This window comes from Equus caballus, chromosome 12 (assembly GCF_041296265.1).
Source record: "Equus caballus isolate H_3958 breed thoroughbred chromosome 12, TB-T2T, whole genome shotgun sequence".
Classification (NCBI taxonomy): domain Eukaryota; kingdom Metazoa; phylum Chordata; class Mammalia; order Perissodactyla; family Equidae; genus Equus; species Equus caballus.
In genome coordinates, this window is record NC_091695.1 from 34,816,772 (window position 1) to 34,838,848 (window position 22,077).

The window sequence follows — 22,077 nt, forward strand, 5'->3', positions numbered from 1 at the left end:
ATGAAGGTAGGTTACCAGGTGTTGGGGATGGGGAGAAGTAAGGAGATGTTGGTTAAACTGTACAAATTCCCAGCTATAAGATGAATAAGTTTTGGATCTAATGTAAAGATGGTGATTATAGTTAACAATATGGTAACAATACTTGAAAGTTTAAAAGAGAGTATGTCTTAAATGATCTCACTACCAAAAAGAACGAGTAATTATGTGAGGTGATGAAAGTGTTCGCTAACACTAAGATGATAAGCATTTTGCAATTATAAAGGTATCAAATCAACACATTATATGCCTTAAACACACTCAATGATATATGTCAATTAAATCTCAGTAAAGCTGGGTTGGGGGAGGAATTACCCATCTCAAACACATAACCTGCATCATGCACTTTTTAATCTGTGTAGGCTAGTTTACAGTACTAAAACAAAATGGAAAAGCAAGTAAATCCAAACCCATCAGCATTCTGCAAACAGTGGAAGTTCATTTTATATAAGATCACATCATTCAATAAATTCAGGTAATCTTAAGTAACTATTATGATTTTGTAGACAGCTTTACTAACATACTTATCTAGATGTATCCAAATTGAGAGTTTCCATTTGAGTAGAGTGTTGGAAAAAAGGAAAAACGTGCATTCCCCAAACGTCATCTAAGTCTTGTTTCTCTACATGCAGAGACTTAGAGCAACATCATGAGACTATAATCATTCTGCATATAATTAGAAACTAGACTGGTAGCAAAGGATTTGAGGTGCAGTTTTTTTTGAGATTTTTGACAATCAAAATGAAACTGATTTGTCTATACTGTCCTCTGAGCCTTACAAGCAATGAAAACTGGACCCTTTTTCTCTCTCAGGTGCAGTATTTGGCATGTTTTAACAAAGTTCTTATTGAGCTATGGATAAACAGATAGATTTCCTCTACTGCCTCTAAAGAATTTGGATATCAATCAAAATGTGTCCGTCTGTGTATGCGTGAATGTGTGTTTACACATGTGAATGTTTCAGTAACTTCTTAATAACTCCCTTTGAAACTTCATCACCAACAACAGAATCAGGCACTGAATTCCACTTCCTTGTCCAATATTATTCCCTTTGCAATTCTCACATTAAGCCTGAGGCTGAGGGATTTGCACGTAAGATAGGGACACAGAGGAAGTTCTTGAAGATGTGATTCTTTGAATCTGCCCTTTCTTTCCTGAAAGGAGAATAAAGACACTAAGATATTTAGTCTTCCAAGAGGCTCTGCCTTCAGAAACAATATTTTCAAGAATTAACGTCACTAGTGTCACTAGTGTTCTATTCTGGTCTGTACCTGATGACATACAATTTGTAGTTGGAGTTTCAGGATCAAAGGTATTAGGTAAAGATGTTAAGATTTAGCTAAGGTTAAAGTTATCGATAGTGACATTGAGATGTTGTTATTGATTATACAAACTATGTATGAATAGTTTGACTTTGATATTTTCCAGGTATACTAAATGCTTCAGAGCCAAGATGATCTTCTCAGTGACAGAAACAACAAAGGTGGGTGTTAACTATTGGAAGAGAGGTGATATGTTAAGAGGGATTCAGAAATGTGGTCCACTCAGTGTGAGAGAAGGCATCATTCGTTTGCTGTGATCATTTGAGTTGCTTCTTGATGAGATAGTCTCAGACTAAGCTCCACATAAATTGGGTTTCCAGAACCCCTTTCTGAAAAATTCTTATCTTCAGACAGACTTTACCAAATTTTCTTTTCTTTGTTTTGTTTCTCTGAGAAAGATTATCACTGAGCTAACATCTGCTGCCAATCCTCCTCTCTTATGCTGAGGAAGATTGGCCCTGAGCTACTATCTGTGCCCGTCTTTCTCTATTTTTCCTATGTGGGACGCCTGCCACAGCATAGCTTGATGAGCAGTGCGTAGGTCCGTGTCCAGGATCCGAACCAGTGAACCTGGGGCCACCAAAGCAGTGCATGCAAACTTAACCACACGGCTATCAGGCGCACCCCAAAATATTCTTGTTATACAAAATGAGACCCTATATACATAAGGTTGAAGAGGCAAACAAAACAATGTTTTTTCCATCCTATTTCTATCTTTTCCTTAACTTCAAACATAGATTCACACTATATTCCATCTGAAAAACAGGAATAACATTAATACTTTCTAAAGGATAGTGGTGAAAATTCAATGTCAACATTTCATAACTCTTCACACACAGTAAACACTCAAAAAGTAGCAGCTTTTATTACTGCTAGAAATCATTATATCTCTTAGCATAGTTCCTATCCCAACCAAATCAATCTCTACTTTTCTCTTGACATTTTACATTTTATCATGCATTATGTTCATCAATTTATACAAATCATTCACTTTCGCTAAGCTGCAAACACTTTGACAATGTGGTCCCATTTGTTCATATACATTTGAACATTGCAATAAATGTTGACTTGCTAAGTATAAGGTGGAATAAGTAATAATTATAAAATTTCCTAAGAATGGCCAATAACAGCTTATAAAAAATAGGTATTATTCTAAACATATCTACATCTCTCCCTCCTGTGTGAACCCTCCACTCTCTTAGCTTTGATCCACACAGAGATAGAGGCAGAAGAGAGTGTGGTTGATAGAGTATGGATGACCTTTCAAAAGTGGGTCACTATCTTTATTCTCTCCCCCACACTCAAGCAAGGATCACAACAGTTACGTGAGATGAATAAGTTCTAGAGAATTGCTGTGCAGCACTGTGGCTATACTGTATTGGAACCCAAAAATTTGTTAAGAGGGCAGCTCTCATGTTCAAGTGTTATCACAATAAAAGAAACTAAAGATATTCTTTGATATTTGTATTTATATATTGTTTCAATGCGTTTCTTAAAAATAAATTTTGAATATTTTAAAATAATTAATAAAAAATCTGATTCGTATAAGGTAATGACAAAGAAAAGCTGCATATATGGAATAACAGGTGACAATTTTAAGAAATTCAACATAAAACAGCCAACAGTAAGGAAACTGACTCATGCCACAGCAACATTGCAGTAAGAAACAGAATGATACTCTTTTTTTCTTTTTAGCAAGACAAGACCCTGTGGAAGTCAACAGAAAGTTTGCTAATATGAATATTAAACTTTCATACTATGAGTCTACAGTGGCTGGAACCTCATTGTACTTATCTTTCTGTTTATGATTCAGACATTTTGGACATTCGATATATTTGGATGGAAGAAAACAATAACAAAATTTGAAAACTAAAATAAATTAATTAAATAAAATGTTATGTAAACATCACTGCTGAACATAAAGTTTGTTCTTTTCAAAAATAGTTTTATAAGAACAGAATTATTGAATGACTTTACATGGGATAATTTGATTTGATCACCAAACTGACTGCAATCTTAAAAATTTAGACAAAACAACAAATCACAAACAGTGCAACCACGCGAGGAACATTCTGAATTGTATTCTTAGTGCTTGAGAAGAAAACAAAATAAAGAGCCAAGTCTTTTCAAATGAAGAAGCTTGAAACAAGAGAGAGAGAAAGAAGTTGACTCAATGGAGCTAAAAAACTGCACGAGGGTCAAAGAATTTATTTTCCTTGGCCTAACCCAGAATCAAGAACTGAACTGGGTCTTATTCCTTTTCCTGCTTTGGGTGTATGTGACAACTCTGCTGGGAAACCTCCTCATCACGGTCACGGTGACCTGTGAATCTCGCCTTCACACCCCCATGTATTTTTTGCTCCGTAATTTGTCTGTTGCCGACATCTGCTTTTCCTCCATCACAGCTCCCAAGGTTCTGGTGGACCTTCTGTCAGAGAGAAAGACCATCTCCTTCAATGGCTGCTCCACCCAGATGTTTTTCTTCCACCTTGTTGGAGGGGTGGATGTATGTTCTTTGTCGGTGATGGCATTTGATCGCTATGTGGCCATCTCCAAGCCCCTGCACTACATGACCATCATGAGCAGAGGGCGATGCACTGCCCTCATTGTAGCCTGCTGGCTGGGGGGCTTTGTCCACTCCATCATGCAGATTTCCCTGTTGCTGCCCCTCCCCTTCTGTGGACCCAATGTTCTTGACACATTCTACTGTGATGTCCCCCATGTCCTCAAACTCGCCCATACTGACATTTTTGTGCTTGAGCTACTGATGATTTCCAATAGTGGGCTGCTCACCACACTGTGGTTTATCTTCCTGCTTGTGTCCTACACAGTCATCCTAATGATGCTGAGGTCTCAGGCAGGGGAGGGCAGGAGGAAAGCCATCTCCACCTGCACCTCACACATCACTGTGGTGACCTTGCACTTTGTGCCCTGTATCTATGTCTATGCCCAGCCCTTCAATGCCCTCCCCACAGATAAGGCCATCTCCGTCACCTTCACTGTCATCTCCCCTCTGCTGAACCCCTTGATCTACACTCTGAGGAACCAGGAGATGAAGTCAGCCATCAGGAAACTGAGAAGAAGATGTGTACCTTCTGAGAGGATATAGACTGGTCGCTCACTCCTTCTCACCACCTTTGAAAATGTCCATCAAATAAACCGCATTGACTAAAGGATTTCTAAATAATTTTGATATTTCTACTGAGATGCACACGACTTTCAAAGATTCTGTTTGGCATGCAATAATAATGTAAAAAGATACGTTTCATGTTGCAAAAGGAAGCAGAGAAATCAAACTGTTAGCTGAAGAGTTATTGCATAATGCTTATGCAATAAAGCCTTGGAAGAAATAAAGAAAAGAGAATATGTATGCACTCAGAAATTTTATCACATTGGAATTGTTGTGGGGGTTTCGTTCAGCTCTATTGCATATAATTGAGAAATACAAATGTTGTTTATTTCAGATGTACAACTTGATGTTTTGATATACATATAGATTGTGAAATGATCATTGGGGGAAAATGGATTAAGGTGGGACCTCTCTTGGTTATTACTTACAACAACATGGAAATCTCCAATTGTATAAATAAAATTAACAATAAGAAAAAGCAAATATATATATACTCAGACATTCCCACTATATTCTTGTTACCAGGAAGGGAGCTGAGAAACATAATGCAGCTTGGGCATTGGATTGCTAAGGTCTTTCATGAAGTAATCACATTTTAATGAAGTAAGCACACTCAAATTAAGTTCCTCCTCTGACTTTCTGATATGAGTAAATTAAATAACTACTACCTGAAGATTTTTCCGTCTGAAGCCCACACTCCAGTGGTTGAGTGCAGGCGCTTTGAAGCCAGCACAGCTTGAGTTAGAATGTGGACCCCAGTAACTATGGGTTCTATGACCTCATGTAGGTCCTTACCCTGACCTTCCTCTGAACCCCACACCTACTGACCACACTTCCATGACATTGCCTCAGCGACCGGGGCTCAGCTCAAGCACCACACTCAGGACCTTGTTTCCAATTCCCTGTCCTCCTTCTTCCTATTCCCCCAGTAGGGCTATGATTTATTTATTGTATCCCCAGCACCTGGCACAGCAAGTAGAACATAGAAAACTGTCCAAAAAATGGTTGAGTTAAAGAACTCAGTGAATGAATATCACCTCTCACTCCTTTCTGTTTCTCAAATCATTGGAGAATAGGAGTAAGAAAACAATGGATTTGTTATTATTTTCTGTTAACATGACTCCCTAAAAATGACAGAAACCTATGAAGCTGCTTCAGACTACGCATATACATTCAAAAAGGTTGGCATGAACGGAAAAACATTATTCAATACATGAACTTGGTTTTTATTTGTTTTCTTGTTCTGCTATTTACAGCATTTGGGAGTTTTTCTTTTTTGCCCTTCATTTCTGCAGGTAGATCCTAGATCTTAAAATTTTTGAAATTAGACAAATGTTCATGGCACAGTACAAATGTCAGTTCAAAAATCAGACATGCAAAGGTCCTCAGGTGGGGCTGTGCCCAGGCCTTCATAAGAAGATGAGAGGAAGCAAGGAGGAGCCAGGTAATGATTGAAGTCAGAGAGATAATGAGGCCATGGGACCAGGTCCTTAGGACCTTTTAGACATTGTGAGGATTATGACTTTCACTCTAAATAACATGAGATGCATCTGAAGGGCTTTGAAGAGCAGAATAGTGATGCATGTTTTAACAGAATTGCAGGGGCTCCTGTTACAAATAGAATGAAGAGAGGTGAGGACAAAAACAGGGAGACCAATTAAGAGGCTACAACAATAGTCCCATGAAAGAAATAATGAAGACATAACTTAGGGTAGTAACAGTGGAGGTGGTGAGAATGGTGAAAAACTCTGAAAGTCGAGCAAGTAGGAGTTGCTGATGGATCCAGCGTGGATTTCCTGGTGACATGTGTGTCCTGTGAGAACTCCATCACCCACTTTCTTCATCTGCCCATTGAGAGCTCCTTCACTCTCGTCTACATAATCCTTTCAGGTCCAATGGCTCCTTCCAATACTTGTGTGTCACACTTCAGGAATTACCCTACGTGGGTGAAACTGCTAAGGAAGTTGTGCAGAATCCCTAAGAATAGGCATTTATGTCCCAATAGAAAATCTACTAAGAGGTAAGGTAGAATTCTGGTAAGCCGACCTAACAGGATTCTTGCTGAAGGCAGGCCACGGTGATCAAATATCACTTGGGGGATGGAGAATGGTGAGGAACCTGATAAGATACTGAGGGTGATCAACATGGAGGTTGGGGGATTTTGGCTAAACTGAATTAGCAGAATTCTTGCTAAAATTGGACAATGCAGAGACAAGCATGGAGGTCTCAAAGTGGAGGCCTAGTTGAAAAGTTCAGGGGAGCCTGAGTAGAGTTTGGTCAAGGGGAGAATCTTTGTCACTGCTAAAAACTTTTAGATCCTACACAAAAAGTGTGTTCCTAAGGACATGTGCCTGAGTCACATCTTGATTACTCCCACTGAAACCACCTCTCCATCAGTAGAATTTTTCCACAGCCACATCCAATTATATGCCCTCTGATAATTCTCACACTAGTTCTGGGATTGACAAATTGGTACATACGATGGAACACTGTGAATCAGTGTGGAAGAGCCAAGGAAATATTATTCCCTGAGTCTGCCCTTTTCCACGTAAAGATAGACAGGAAGCCACTGAAATCACTGGCCTTCAGAGGCGTATTTAACAAAATTTCCTGAAGCTGAATGACTCCCAAGGTTCGTGTGAACATTATTCAAGATGTTTGAGAAGGAGGTTGGAAATTTTAGGTAAGACACATAACTCTACATGAGTGTGAATGACTATGGTGTCTGGGTGTCGATGAATAAGTGTGAGAAGAGAAGAGTGAGAAAAACTGAAATCTAGATGGAATTGTAAGATTCATAAATACACTTTGACTAAAAATAATGAAATATATACACAAGATGCTGCATTCCAGGGTGAACTGTCAGTGGCAGACAGCACAGCTAAGAAATATGAACAAAGAAGATATTGTGAAAGGAGAGTCATAGAAATGAGTTTAGTTTGGAAGTAGGCAGAGGAAGCTCTTTTTTTCCAGGATCCTTTGAATTGCACAAACAAGAGATTTTTCTCAGAAAAAAACAATGAGATTTTCTCATCCTATAGATGGATCTCTTGAAACTGAAATCTACAGAGGTTTTTCTTATGCTAAATTCAAAACTAGAAAGAAAATAAAATATTTCAAAAAAGTTGAAAGAATAATACAGTGAACACCTACATACCCTCCCTTAGATTTATCAAAAAATAAAAATTTTGTAACAACGATTTTCTTTTGCTTGTCTTTCCGTGCCTACATATTTGGATCCTTTCTTTCCAGCCAAACTTCCCACTCATCAGCAACTGTTATATATTCAACTGGTCCCCTAAAGCCAGATCTCCCATTCTCTCCACTCCCATGTGCCCCAAACAGAAATGTCACCTCCTCCATGCAGCTTCCTCTGAGCCTCTTGGAGAGAAATCACCCTTTTCTCACACACACCTCATCTGTCTTTAGACGGTCCCCATCAATGTCATATTATTAAATTTCAGTTCTTTCTCCACTGGTTTTGGATTATATTCATTTCTCTCAAATAACCTAGAACTCTGCCAACTTTCTATCAATATTTGTTAAATAAATGGAGTAAAAATAGCAGAAACATGGAGCAGAAGGCAGAGGATGTTGTCTGAATTACCAAAAGTATTTTGTGAACGTAGGACCTATTCCTCTCTGACAAACAGTACTGACTCGGGGTCTGAGGTACTGTACCTTCTACCCTTCTGTGTAGACCATAGTCTACTATTTACAATTCCATAGTCCCTGTGGAAGGATATCATAAGTAGGTAAGACCTCCTCAATATCTTTAGTAACTATATTGAGTTGGTGTTTTCTGGTGATTATTTCCCCACTTTAACTAGTCAGAATTGATAGCTCAGCTACTATTTGGTTCAACACACTCCATTTCCTGATGAGCCTCCCATGTTAAGGTTACCCAACATAGTACTAATCATAAGAGATAACCAGTCATGTATGTTGAGACTCTATGTATGTTAATTCACCTAATCCTGATAACTTCCCTGTGAGGTGGGTATTACTATAATCCCCATTCCACAGATGAAGTGGAGACTCCATGAGGTCTCTCACTTACCCAAGTCACACAGGGACAAAGCCAGGACTTGAGCCCAGATGGCTCTCACTGCAGAGACCAGCACTTGACTTCTCTGGTCTGCTAAGATGTTGTCAGATAAGAAACCAAACCAAGCAAGTGCTCTCCTTACTACCAAACGCTGTCACCACCCTCTGGGCCACTCTCATTGACAGTAAAAGAAAAGTACCTCCTATTTTCCCCAAAAAAAGTATGTTCTGATGAAGCTGTTTTAGAATACAGATTCTGGAAAACATACAACTCTTCTAAAAGATTGTCAGTACATTTAAGAAGCTGTGTGCCTGAGACAGTTACTAACCCAGCGTTTTACTTTAAGGTAACACACGTATGAGCATACTTATTATTGCTTAGGCAATGCTCTAAGTATTGATGTTTTTGCATATATTAATTCATTTAATCCTCACAAAAATCACATGAGGGAGATGCTATTGTTTCCAGATACTGATGCAGAGCCTGAGGCCAAAGGGGTAAACTAACTTCTCCTGTAGCGTAAGCAGTAAGTACCCAGCTGGGATTGCAACAGGCTGTGCTATGCCAGAGGCCCCCAGGTATCTGCCTGCATGCTCTGATAACTCTTGGTAGCTTTTTTAGCTTTCCATATTAAGTAGACTTTCGACAAAATTGTATACAGAAGAAAGACAACTTGAATGGAAAGTGAGCTAGGTGAAAAGAAATATCTTCATTTGAACTGGAAAACACCCCAAAAAAGTGAGAGAAGTGACTTTCACCTTTCTTTTCTTTCTGATCATGGTAAGAAAAAGGAGATAAACTGCAAAGAAAGAAATTAAGTCCATTTCAAGGATTCGCAAAATAAAAAAAGGAAGGAATTCAAGAGCAAAATGATTATATTGTAAGCACATGCCTAACATTTTAAGAAAGTGACAAATTGTTTTCAAAAGTGGTTGCATCATAACATGGATGGACCTTGAGAGAATTATGTTAAGTGAAATAAGCCAGCGAGAGAAAGATAATCTGTGTATGACTCCACTCATATGAGGAATTTAAAACTATGGACCAAGAACAGTTTAGTGGATACCAGGGGAAAGGTGGGGTGGGGGGTGGGCACAAAGGGTGAAGTGGTGCACCTACAACATGACTGACAAACATTAATGTACAATTGAAATTTCACAAGATTGTAACCTATCAATGACTCAATAAAAAATAATAATAATAAAAAGTGGTTGCATCATTGCGCATTCCCACCAGAGTTACAGTTCCTCTACATTTTTGTCAACTCTGATATGTCAATCTTCTTTTTTTATTGCAGTAACACTGGATCACAACATTATATAGCTTTCAGACGTACATCGTAACATATTTCGAAGACTGTGTAGATTACATCATGTTCACCACCCAAAAACTAATCATAATCCATCACCACACATGTGAGCCTAAATCATCCCTTTTACCCTCCCCTCTCCCCTCTTCCTCTGTGGTAACCACCAATCCAATCTCTGTTGCTATGTGTTTGTTTGTCGTTGTTTTTATCTTCTACTTATGAGTGAGATCATACAGTATCTGACTTTCTCCCTCTGACTTATTCCACTCAGCATAATAACCTCAAGGTTCATCCATGTTGTCACAAATGGCTGGATTGCATCATTTCTTATGGCTGAGTAGTATTCCATTATGAATATATACCACATCTTCTTTATCCATTCTTCCCTTGATGGGCACCTAGGTTGCTTGCAAGTCTTGGCTATTGTGAATAATGCTGCAATGAACACAGGGGTGCATGTATCTTTATGCATTTGTGTTTTCAAGATCTTTGGATAAATACCCAGCAGTGGGATAGCTGGATCATACGGTAGATCTATTCTTAATTTTCTGAGGATGCTCCATGTTGCTTTCCATAGTGGCTGCACCAGTTTGCACTCCCACCAGCAGTGTACGAGGGTTCCCTTCTCTCCACATCCTCTCCAACACTTGTTTCCTGTCTTGTTAATTATAGCCATTCTGATGGGAGAGAGGAGATATCTCATTGTAATTTTAATTTGCATTTCCCTGATAGCTAATGATGTTGAACATCCTTTCACGCACCTGTTGGCCATCTGTATGTCTTCTTTGGAGAAATCTCTGTTCAGATCTTTTGCCCATTTTTAAATTGGGTTGTTGATTTTATGTTGTTGAGATGTATGAGTTCTTTGTATATTTTGGATATTAACCCCTTCTCTCTTATTTTAGCCATTTTAATAAATGTGCACTGTTATCTCACTATAGCTTTCATTTACATTTCCCCACTGATAAATGACATTGAGCATCTTTTCATATGCTTAATTGCTAAACCTATATCTTCTCGTTGAAGTATCTGTTCAAACCATTTGTCCCTTTTTTTTTAATTGGGTGGTTGGTTTTCTTATTGAATTTTAAGAGTTACAGCCATTCCATTCCTAGGTACTTACCTAAGAGAAATGGAAACATATATCTACATGAAGACCTCTACAAGAATATTCATAGCAGCTTTATGTGTAATAGCCAAAAACTAGAAACAACCCAAATGTTCATCAACAAGTGAATTGATAAACAAAATGTGGCACATCCGTACAATAAAAGGGAACAAAATATTGGTACACACAAAACGTGGATGTATTTTGTAAGTGAAACAAGCCAGACAAAAAGAGAACGTACACCTTTTAGGATTCCATTTATAGAAAATTTTAGAGAATGCAAACTAATGGATAGTGACAGAATGCAGATCAGTGCTTGCCTGAAGAAAGGGGGCAGAGGGGACATATTAGAGTCACAAGGACACTTTTGGAGTGATACATATATTAATTAACTTATATCTTATTATATCTTACTATATATTAAGACATATTAATTAACTATCTTAAACATATTGATGATTGCATGGGTATATGCGTACGTCAGAACTTATCAAAGTGTACACGTCAAACACATGAGTCTATCGTATGTCAATGAAAGCGCAATAAAAAAAAAATAGCTTTTAGGAAAGAAATTTGACCAGTGAACAGAAGAGAAGCTCTGAGTTACCACTTTTCTTTCATAGCTGAGGAGTTATTCAACATCCAGGGGTTTTGGTACCTAAAGTATATTAAAGAAAGAAACAAATAAATCCCCTTAAGGAAAAATAGAACGATAAAGAAGAATTTTACAGCTTTAAAATTATCTGATTTTTCATAGCATTAAATCTGTGACCTAAAAAAGGGAGGAGTGCTTCTGTGAAATTCAGTCCAAAGACAATCATTTTGCAGATAGGAGTTCTTAAAGCATTTAAATGGAGCACCCAGTCTGGAAAAAACCCCACATTTGTGTAAAACCTCAAAGGACCCCAGTTGTACCAAATAGGCATTGTCTTATTTACACACCAAACTGCATCCATTTTTGTATCCCTTGTGCCAAAATATTCCCTTTCTGATTATTTACTATTCACCTTTTTATCTTGGATACTTACAACTTCTATTCTGAGAACATTACTTTTATGCATTTTCTAAAATACATATAATTTACAGAAGAAAACAATAATTAACTGCATGCTTACGGAATAAGATGGCATGTAGGATGTGTTAACAATAACCTTGGAAAGAGTCTTCATGTGGTGATAATGCCTCACTAGTCTTCCGACCTAATACCCAACTGTAAACCTGAATCTATTAAGGGGGAGTAAACCCTTTCTGAAATAACACTTTTAACTTTTTCCAAGCTACACAAAGAAGAAGAAACATGATTCAATGGAGTTGGGAAATGGCACCAGGGTAAAAGAATTTATATTTCTAGGACTTACTCAGTCCCAAGATCTCAGTTTGGTCTTATTTCTTTTTCTGTGTTTTGTGTACATGACAACTCTGCTGGGAAACCTCCTCATCATGGTCACTGTGACCTGTGAGCCTTGCCTTCACACCCCCATGTACTTCCTGCTCCGCAATCTAGCCATCCTTGACATCTGCTTCTCCTCCATCACCGCTCCAAAGGTCCTGGCAGACCTTCTGTCAAAGATAAAGACCATATCCTATACTAGCTGCATGACACAAACGTTCTTCTTCCATCTCCTCGGTGGAGCAGATATTTTCTCTCTCTCTGTGATGGCATTTGATCGCTACATAGCCATCTCCAAGCCCCTGCATTATGTCACCATCATGAGTAGGGGGCGATGCACTGCCCTCATTTTGGCTTCCTGGGTGGGGGGCTTTGTCCACTCCATCATGCAAATTTCCCTATTGCTGCCCCTCCCTTTCTGTGGACCCAATGTTCTTGACAGCTTCTACTGTGATGTCCCCCATGTCCTCAAACTCGCCTGTACAGACACCTCTGCACTTGAGCTCCTGATGATTTCCAACAATGGCTTAGTGAGTACCCTGTGGTTTATCTTCCTGCTTGTGTCCTACACAGTCATCCTAATGATGCTGAGGTCTCAGGCAGGGGAGGGCAGGAGGAAAGCCATCTCCACCTGCACCTCACACATCACGGTGGTGACTCTGCACTTTGTGCCCTGCATCTATGTCTATGCCCGGCCCTTCACTGCCCTCCCCACAGGTAAAGCCATCTCTGTCACCTTCACTGTCATCTCCCCTCTGCTGAACCCCTTGATCTACACTCTGAGGAACCAAGAAATGAAGTCAGCCATGAAGAGACTGAAGAGAAGACTCATGCCTTCTGTGGTGGAATAGAATAAGAGTTTCCAATCTCTTCATCACCAAGGACTCCTTTCATCATTTTTCCCACAGAGTCCTATTTATATACTCAAATATATTATCAATAAACCAACTACACGTACTAGGTAACAATTTATTTTTCTAGTAAATTAATAGGTTGCTGGTAACCCTAGCTTCTGGTAAGCATAAAGTAACTAGTGCTACAGGATTGAGCTGATTGATGTATTTCCATTCAAAGAACAAAGTAACAATGTGTCAGGACAACTATATCGCAGGTGAAGAGATTGATTAAATCCAACTCCTTTTCCAGAGGTAAGTACACAGAAGCCTAGAGTTAGAGTGATTTGCTCAAGAACTCATATCCACTTAATCACAGAGATAAGTCTTCAGATACCCAATTGATTGCTCTTAAACCATTTGGATGTAATGTATTACATTACTGGACCTGTCTATGCCAAACTGTAATCCTGTTCTAGAAAGATTTCATGATCACTGCAAATGCAGCACCCGTATATGGGGACAAATGGCCCATCACAGATTAAGACTTTTTTTTGCTTAGTTGAACACCACATGGGCTTGTGACCTCTTGAGAACCTCAAAGGCACACAATTGTTGTCCTCCTGGATTCCTATAAGGAACGAAGAAGCTTTGAAAGACTTCCCATAATGGCCTACAGGGATTTATCTTATGCAGAACTGCACGTGCCAGATTCACATTCTTGTGATAAGTTTAGACAAAGGCAGAACCTCAGAAATCCTACACAACAAGCAAGCCATTCTCATTATTCAAGAACTGATCTTCTAGTCCAGCCTTACCAGGGCCAGTCTCAGACTGGGTTCTCCATTGAGAATTTACACTCTTTTCACTTCCCACTTCCTGAGAGAGAGAGAGGAAGGGTTAAAGAAGATAAAACTCTAAACAATCCAGTCTTCAATTTGTTGGTGTTTGTGAAGAAGTAAAAGGTAGTGTTTTTGTCTGGGAAAGCATGGTAAAAGTAAACCATTATAGCTGAATGCTCTAACCTCAGAGTCATACGGCCTTGGGTCCAAATCCTATCTCTGCCATCCCTCAACTGTGTGATCTTGAGCAAATTATTTCATGTCTTCACAGGTCATATGTCACTTATAAAAAGGTACTTATAATATCCATCTCATGGAGTTGTTGTCAGGGTTAAAATGAGATGGTATATGTGAAACATACAATGCCTGGCAGATAGTAAATTCTCAGTGAAAGGCAAATATCATTATTAATACCATCCAAATTGCTCTACATTATGCACATTCTGACCTGAACCCTAACCCCAACCCCCAATGATCTGTTACACTCTCCTACTACAGGGCCACTACTCCTCATTATTGGAAAAAACTGATGGGGTAGCAAAACATAGGAATATACATTGAATTCAAAGCATTTTTCATCCAGCTTTCTTGGGCCAGCGCCATGGCCAAGTGGTTAAGTTCGTGTGCTCTGCTTCAGCAGCCCAGGGATTAACTGGTTCAGATCCTGGATGCAGACGTGGCATCACTCGTCAGGCCACGGTGAGGCGGAGTCCCACATTTCACAACCAGAGGCACTCACAACTAGAACCTACAACTGTGTACTGGGGGGCTTTGGGGAGAAGAACAAAAAAAAGATGGCAACAGTTTTAGCTCAGGTGTCAATCTAGGAAAAAAACAAATTTCTAGCTTTCTGTCATTAAAACATGACTATAGCTTTGCTGGTTATTTTTATAGCTTAAAAAGTTATCCTGAAGCTGTTGACATAATGCATTGGATAGTTTCATATTAAAAGAAAGTAATGGATCAAATATAAACCCTTGGCTTTTCTGGCAGGGATAAGGGATCAGAACAAGAAGTCAGATCACCCAGGACAGAGAAGAGCCCAAGTAGAGTTAGCCAAAGGATACTGAGCGTTGAGGACAAACTTTACTTATGTCCCACTTTGGATCTGGAATGGCACCATAAGCACTGATTAACTAACTGGTTCATTGCCATTTCTTGTCACCTGGTCTATAAATTCTAAATGTTTACCATATTGACCTACTTCCCCTAACATGAAAATTCTAAGAATAATTCACATTTGTCAAGTCACCGTTCATAAGGTCCTGCTACCTTTGCTCAGGTAGCACTGGTCACGAGTCTCTAAGCTTTTCTATGTGAAATTGCCTATGAAAAATGCATGCCACAAACCACCTTGCAGTCTATTTCATGCCAATTTGTCCTTTTCTGTCCTTCCTATCTCTTGTGAATCACTCAAATCAGAGTTTTATCACTATGTCAGAATTGGATGGCACCAAAGATCTATGGGGACTGAATAACTGATTGTATCTCAGAGGCATAATCCCAGGAGACCAAGGACCAAAGAACTCCTGCCACATCACTGTCCCTGAGACTTTCTCAAGCCATGTTTAAACACACAACACAATCTGATTCAATATTTCAGGAGAAGGAGAAAGAATTACATCTGATTACATAAACATTATCATTACTCTGGATGACATAAAATCTAAAGCTGGGTTGCATTTGTTCCAATTAAATCAGCTTTTATTATTTTTAAGCTCTGTTCCTAATAGCCATGGAAAGGTTGACTGGCTCTGGACACACACACATAGCTTTCAAACTACCCTTTCTTACATTGTTCCCTGAATCGAATATTTCAATGATCAACATCTCTGGGTACCCGTGAACCCAATAACATAAAATTATTCTGAAGTAATTAACCTGATCAATATCAACAGCTGTCACTGTGCTACCTTCCTAGATTCTAAGGGAGCTGTGGATCTTAGAGATGTAGATTAAGATAATTGTATAGCCTCAATGAATATATTGCATTCAACAGAAATTGGACATATAAATCTACACCATTCAGTCTCTAACAGCGGCCCTGGCAGTAGCCACAAAGATTTGATTTTTCCCTCACTACCCTTTTATTTAAGCTTTATTTCCCAGCCCCCTAAGCAAAGCAATTTTGGTTAGAAGGAAGACAGCACAGTCCTTGGTGTGGTTTAACACACTTTCTTTAACACACATCTGCCACATTCATTTGGTCAACCAAGTCACTGAGGCTGGCCAGGCTGCAGGGGATGAGACCCCACCTGTCAGTGGGAGGAGCAGCAGAGAAGCTGCAGCCCACGTGAAGTTTTGTCGTACGCCATAGTTCATCAAGTCTAAGATGCCATCGTTTGTAAGACACATCCTGACTTCAAAGACACCAAAATGTCACAAAGGAGTCACGACAGAATGGATGAAACGTAGTGCGTGCATGCTGAGTTGTGGTGTAAAATGGGTGGGCTGCAGTTAATGTTCAAAACTTGGGTAAATTACATTCCAAAGTGAGGACCAAGAAGCAATTTTTCCAGACATCTAAAGACTGAGGGTTTAAAACACAGAGGGTCTCCCTAAAATAACTATTAAAATATTATTATAGAAAATGTCACACAAATGCAAAAAGAGAATACTATGATAAACCCTCATGAATCCATCACCCACCTTCAACAACTATCAACCCACACGGTCAATTTGGTTTGACCCATATCCTGACCTACCCCTCCGCCAAGATTATTGTCAAGCAAATCCCAGACACGGTCATTTCATCTGTAAATACTGGGCACACAACACGTGCCCTCCGTTGTAATCATAGTAACCCACTTGGCCCAGCAATGAATAACACCTCCAGCCTTCCTCACGGCAACAGTGAACATGGATTCAGCTCTGCTGGGAGCTGGGGAGGAGAAAGGGAGGTGCGGGAAAGCTGAAATTCTCATCCCCCAGAAGGAGATGCCAAGAGGCAAAGTCCACACTGGAGGAATCGAGAGGCCACATTAAGCACGTGTTATGTAGAAGCCCGGGCGTCACGGCTCCCTCTCTCGGCTCACCATGTTCCCACTGGGGGGTGGGTCCCTTGGGGTAGAGCCAGGTCTATCCATCCGGGTATCTCCCGGGCAGGGCAGCTCTTCTCCAGAATGTCGAAAGGTGGAATGGGGTGAACGGGGGCCCCACAAGCATGTGTCTGTGTGCAAATCGCAGGATCCTGTGAATGTGAGTTTATTTGGGAAAGGGGTCTTTGTAGGTGTAACTAAGTGAAGCGTCTTGAGGTGAGACCATCCCAGATGACCTAGGTGGGCCAGTGACAAGTGTCCTCGTAAGAGACAGAAGATAAGACACAGGGTGGGGCCACGTGAAGACAGAGGCAGAGACGGGAGACCCGGCTCACAGCCCAGGAGGCCAACAAGCACTGAAAGCGGGAAGAGGCGAAGGATGGATCCTCCACGCCAGCCCTGCTCCTCCCTGCACTGGGTGTGCCCTCGGCGTGTGCCAGGTGGAGGGGGCGCACGCAGTGCTGGCCTCAAACAACAGGACTCCAAAAGGTGCCCCACTGAGTCAAGGACACGCGGATGCAAAACCACTGGCTACTACTCCTCACCGAGGAGTTAAGCTAAGGAAATGTCAGAAACAGAAGCCTCTGAGCTATTTGGGAATGCACTCGATGACATGTCGGTGGTTAGGACAGCAGCCACAGCACCCGGACGGCCACCTCGCTATCCACCTGCCGGAGATACAGGGGAGACACGCTCCTCCCCAGACCCTGGGGAGCCCATCCCCATGAGCACAGGACTTAGCCAGCAAAAGAGCAAAGAAAACCCCAAACCCACAATTACCTTAAAGTGCATGATGTGAGACTTGAAAAGAGAAACTTAAGGGCAGCAATTATGAGGCTAAAGGAGGCTCGACAGAGTTCTAGCGGTGGGAAGGGTCCAGAGAGTCTTCAGTGTGGCCACACCTGGCTTGCGAATGGCTCCCATCCCCGCCGACTGCGGGCGAGCCCTGGGACACTGCGTGTGGGGCGAGCAGACCCGGGAGGCGTGGCTGAGAGTGCGCCTAGCACAGCAGAGTGCGCCTAGCACAGCAGAGCTACTGCAACACCGGCCTGTGCTCTCTGCGTCGTTCTGAGCTGACCTTTTGTTAAAGGCGTAAACGGAACCACCGAATGAAGTTTTAATCAAACACCTGCAACTTAAAGAGTCAATGATGACCTGGTCTGCTTCCAGAAGCTTCAGGCTACCCAAGGCTTGCCCGGCTTTGGTCAGGCAAACGGACTGGTGGGTGAAAAAGCAGGGAAGCGCTATGTGCTTTTGAGTCTCACGCTTAAGTGAACCCAAGAACGAGGAAATGCCAAGAAAAGGCTGCCCCCAACAAAACTGGAAAACCAGCCAGCACAGGCTCTCAAGAGAACACCAAACCACCGGATCGCTGTGCCCTGACGGACACCAGCTGGAATGTATTCACCCGAATAAAGAAAACACGTCACTCAGGAGAGGCGGCCGTCAGCCCTGGAAGGACAGCAGAACAGGAAAAGGAAAACCGAGGCGACAGTCAGCAGCGCCCACCCAACACAGCGCGAGGCATGGGGTCGGCCTGGGCATCGTGCACCCCCAGACCTGATGACAATACTGCGGTGGGGGGAGGGCGGGCGACAGCACGTAGGGGCTGAGGCATCGGGTGCCCTGGGCCTGGCGCTGCCAGCCACTAGCGCCGCGCCTTGCCGCCCTGCAGCCGGGCGCGTCCTGCCTGCCTGCCTGCCCGGGGCCCGTCGGCGCGTCCCTCCCCTCTCGCGCCGGACTGCTTCATGACTCAGGACTCCGTCTGAGCGCTCCGAGACCAGGCTCCCTGGGAACCAGAAGGACACAGCCCAGGGCGGGAGCAGCAGGAGAGCAGGGCCCCAGTGCGCGCATGGACTGACGCGCCTCCGCGCCTCCCTGTGGCCTGTGGTGCCTCTGAGCGCCAGGCTGCCCGGGCCTGGTCCCCCAGGTCTCAGCGAGAGAGGGTCTGGGCCTCGGGGGCCGAGGCGGGAAGCCCCTGGGCTTCCTGGCGGGGACGCCCCCATCCTGTGCTTCCACCCCCAGCTTTTTCATTCTGTCAACTGATTTCTACCCAAGAAAGTCCACTCGACCACGCTGCCGCCACTGAATCAGCCTGGAGCCGGAGATGAGCCAGCTGCGGCCGATTTGTCACAGAATGACAGCTTATTCTCAGTATCCTTTATTGGCAGTGGAAAACGCCTCAGTACTTTATTGAAAGAAAGCAATAAATAATACTGTGATAAAAATAGTTCAAAAGGAGACTGTACATACTTTGTTACATAATCAGGAGGTTCACACAAGATTAACAGAAAACAGAATGTAACAACGAATGAATCGTACAAGGAAGTTAAAAGCAGAAACCGAATGTAAACCGTCCACCGACAAAATGAGCTGTATAATAAATAATGCACCGTGGTGGGAACACATTTCCTGCTGGCTCTTTAATGTGCCATTTAAAAAGGAAAAGTTACATCTGCTACTTAGACAGTCCAAAACGGCTATATCGTCAAAAGCTAAAAATGTACCAATAGGTCCCTCCTTTCAACATGTTTACAAACAAATGTAAAAAGATGATTTACATAAGAAAAAATAAGGCCTTTAGTAGAGTCGCACTGCGTGGTTTCCTGGTTTCAGGGAGCCCGCGCCTTCCTCTTCCGGCACGGGCGTCCCTGTGGAGCGCGGTGCTTCCTGCTTGGTCCTCAAAGAGCAGCGGGGCGGGGGCCCGAGTCCGCCCGTCGGGGCAGAGCCCAGAGAGCCCCCCAGCCCTTCCTGCGGCCGAGAGAAGTGCTCCCGGCTGGGGCTCGTGCCGGGCGCTGAGGACAAGCCGTGCGGGTCTCCAGGGACGAGCTCTTCAAGCTACTGAGAGCCACCAGAGATGCTCACAGTTCTGACGGCCCCTTCAGCCCAAATTTTATCAGAAGCTCATATTTAACACCAGGTACTTTCAGTCTGTTCACGCTGCAGAATAAAGCATTTCTTGCTAGAAAAAGTAGAGTAAGGTCAGTCATTAAAACACAATTGCTTGAAATTAAGTCTGCTTGTTTCAAAATGATTGTTGTAGAGCTGGTTACATTTGTCAGGATAACGCGCACCATGTCATGATGATCTTACAAATGCAAATGCAGTAAAATCCTCTTCTCTCTCGCCGATTATTATTAAAAAATTAATGATAATTACAATAAATGCATAATTTACAAAAGCCCTGTATCTTTTCATAGGATTTATGCATACAAGCATTACAGTACATTCGTTTGAAAGACTAAAATTAGATAGAAGAACAGAATCGATTTGAAAGGATATTTATAGCCTGGATATACATGAAAAAGTAACTAACTATATAAATGAAGTCATGTTTACATAAATATAAGAAACATTAAATTCTAAAATATTTTCTCTATGGTATTCGTGAATTTTTCACTAATTAAAAACTCTGTAATAAAATATCTTAGGGTCCATGTAACAAGTATCAACAGATTGCAGATCCACTGAATTCTGAAAGGCCGTCTTCGCCGGGTCCCGAGCGCTGCACGGTCATCTGTAGAAGTAGTGTGGGTAAACTGGAAAGGAAGCACAAACAGGACAATCAGCCTCAGGACGGGCCGCCCGGCGCGCACCTGCGTCCTGAGGCCCAGCCCTGCCTCCCTGCCCCTTGCGCTGTAGCTGCTTGAGAACTGAGATGAAACGTCAAGGAGTACGCGTATCAATGAGAAAATTCCTTGCTGACTTCCTTTTGGCGTATGTCTAAAAGTTACCAATTAAAAAGATTAGGAAACCAATCAAACCTTCTGGCGGAGACGTGAAAAGTGGAGAGCGGAACAGAGCCCCCGGCCCTGGCGCCACGAGCAGGGGCTGGGCTCCCAGCCCCACGTCACCCCTTCAGCGCGAGCGGGCTGCTCGTAACTGCACCCCTGCGATGGCAACGCAGCTGTGTGTTTAAAACCACCCGCCAGGCCCTCAGGGTCGCACGACAGCGTGGCCCCAGGAAACCTGGCCGTGCGGGGTGCGGCTCATTCAAGACCGTGTATTTCTAAGAAAGCCAGTGGGCGCCGCTGACCTGGGAGCGACACCAGCGCGGATGCCAGGGTCAAGGCGGAGAGCCGCCGTGCCGGGCGCTCTCAACCACGGGTGGTCGCCAGCCAAGAGCTGAGCCGGTGAGCTCCTGCCACGCGCTGCTCTCCTGTCTCCCCACCCCCAAAAGACATTAGCAGATACTGAAAAGAGTCCAGCACTTTCAGTTTTAAGGAAAAAATGCAAATACACTTTTTTCCTTAACAAATGAGGATACACGAACCCCTCTGTGACCAACTGTGAGCATACAGAACACCAGAACCACGTAACGGGTGCAGCCGGGCTTGCATGCGTGTTCCTAAAGGCCTGCAGGAACGGAAACGGGCTCTCCGGGCCAGGCAGCGCCCCCGTGCGGTCACCCGGCCGCCTCTGCGGCCTCCGGGCACGCGGAGCCCTCTACTCACCACGGGGCTTCAGCAGGAGTAAGTCCTGACCGTGGCGGCGTCCAGCCTCTGCGCTCCCGACACGCTGCCTGCTCCGACACCGGGGAGGAAGCGTGCAAACACAGCGTGCGGTTAGTCTTCAGACGTCACACGGGGCACACGTACACACACATCTGCACACCTACAACACCACCTACTGAGGGCTCCCAGGGAAACTGCTAGATGGGAGCGGACGAGCCAGGGAAAGAGAACCTAAGTGTCGCCAGGAGGGGGTTCTCTTCAGCCCCCAGCAGCCCTGGGAGCCACTGGCAGCTAATCTCACGACAGCAAGGACGCCTCAGATGATACACACTTCGTGATGTCCTCTGTGTAAGTGACAACTACTTCACCTGGTAACTTTGTTTCTCCTGAAACTCTCTAGATTTGCAGAGCAACTAGACTTTTCTTCGGGGCCTAAACGTGATATCCCCAAGGCCGGTGTGAGGTAGATAACCCGGGGCAGCGCTAGACACCACGGGGTGCAGGTGACCGGAGTCAAACGCAGGCCTGGCCTGACGGGAGACGCGCCCTCGGGCCACCTGCCCTCCG

At 42.9% G+C, this 22,077-nt stretch overlaps 3 protein-coding genes across 8 annotated transcripts in view; 2 read left to right on the top strand and 1 right to left on the bottom strand.

Moving 5' to 3' along the window:
- Window positions 1-3,057: 3,057 nt before the first annotated feature.
- LOC138916894 (olfactory receptor 4D10-like) lies at window positions 3,058-4,512 on the top strand. The gene has a single exon (XM_070230498.1). The coding sequence runs from the start codon at window positions 3,532-3,534 to the stop codon at window positions 4,465-4,467; it is 936 nt and encodes a 311-aa protein (XP_070086599.1). The 5' UTR covers window positions 3,058-3,531; the 3' UTR covers window positions 4,468-4,512.
- Window positions 4,513-12,258: 7,746 nt separating this feature from the next.
- Window positions 12,259-13,194, top strand: LOC138916895 (olfactory receptor 4D11-like). The gene has a single exon (XM_070230499.1). It carries the CDS (start codon window positions 12,259-12,261, stop codon window positions 13,192-13,194), a length of 936 nt encoding a protein of 311 aa, XP_070086600.1.
- A 6,019-nt stretch (window positions 13,195-19,213) lies between these two features.
- LOC138916701 (liprin-alpha-1-like) overlaps window positions 19,214-22,077 on the bottom strand; it is a 108,195-nt gene continuing 105,331 nt past the window's right edge. For 4 of the 6 annotated variants that reach the window (XM_070229924.1, XM_070229919.1, XM_070229920.1 and 1 more), the window contains one exon: window positions 19,214-20,595. In XM_070229924.1, the coding sequence (XP_070086025.1) occupies window positions 20,570-20,595 (26 nt within the window). In that variant the 3' untranslated portion in view covers window positions 19,214-20,569. Of the gene's footprint in view, window positions 21,579-22,077 lie in introns of all 6 variants that reach the window. The other 2 variants (XM_070229923.1, XM_070229922.1) reach the window with 2 other exon arrangements.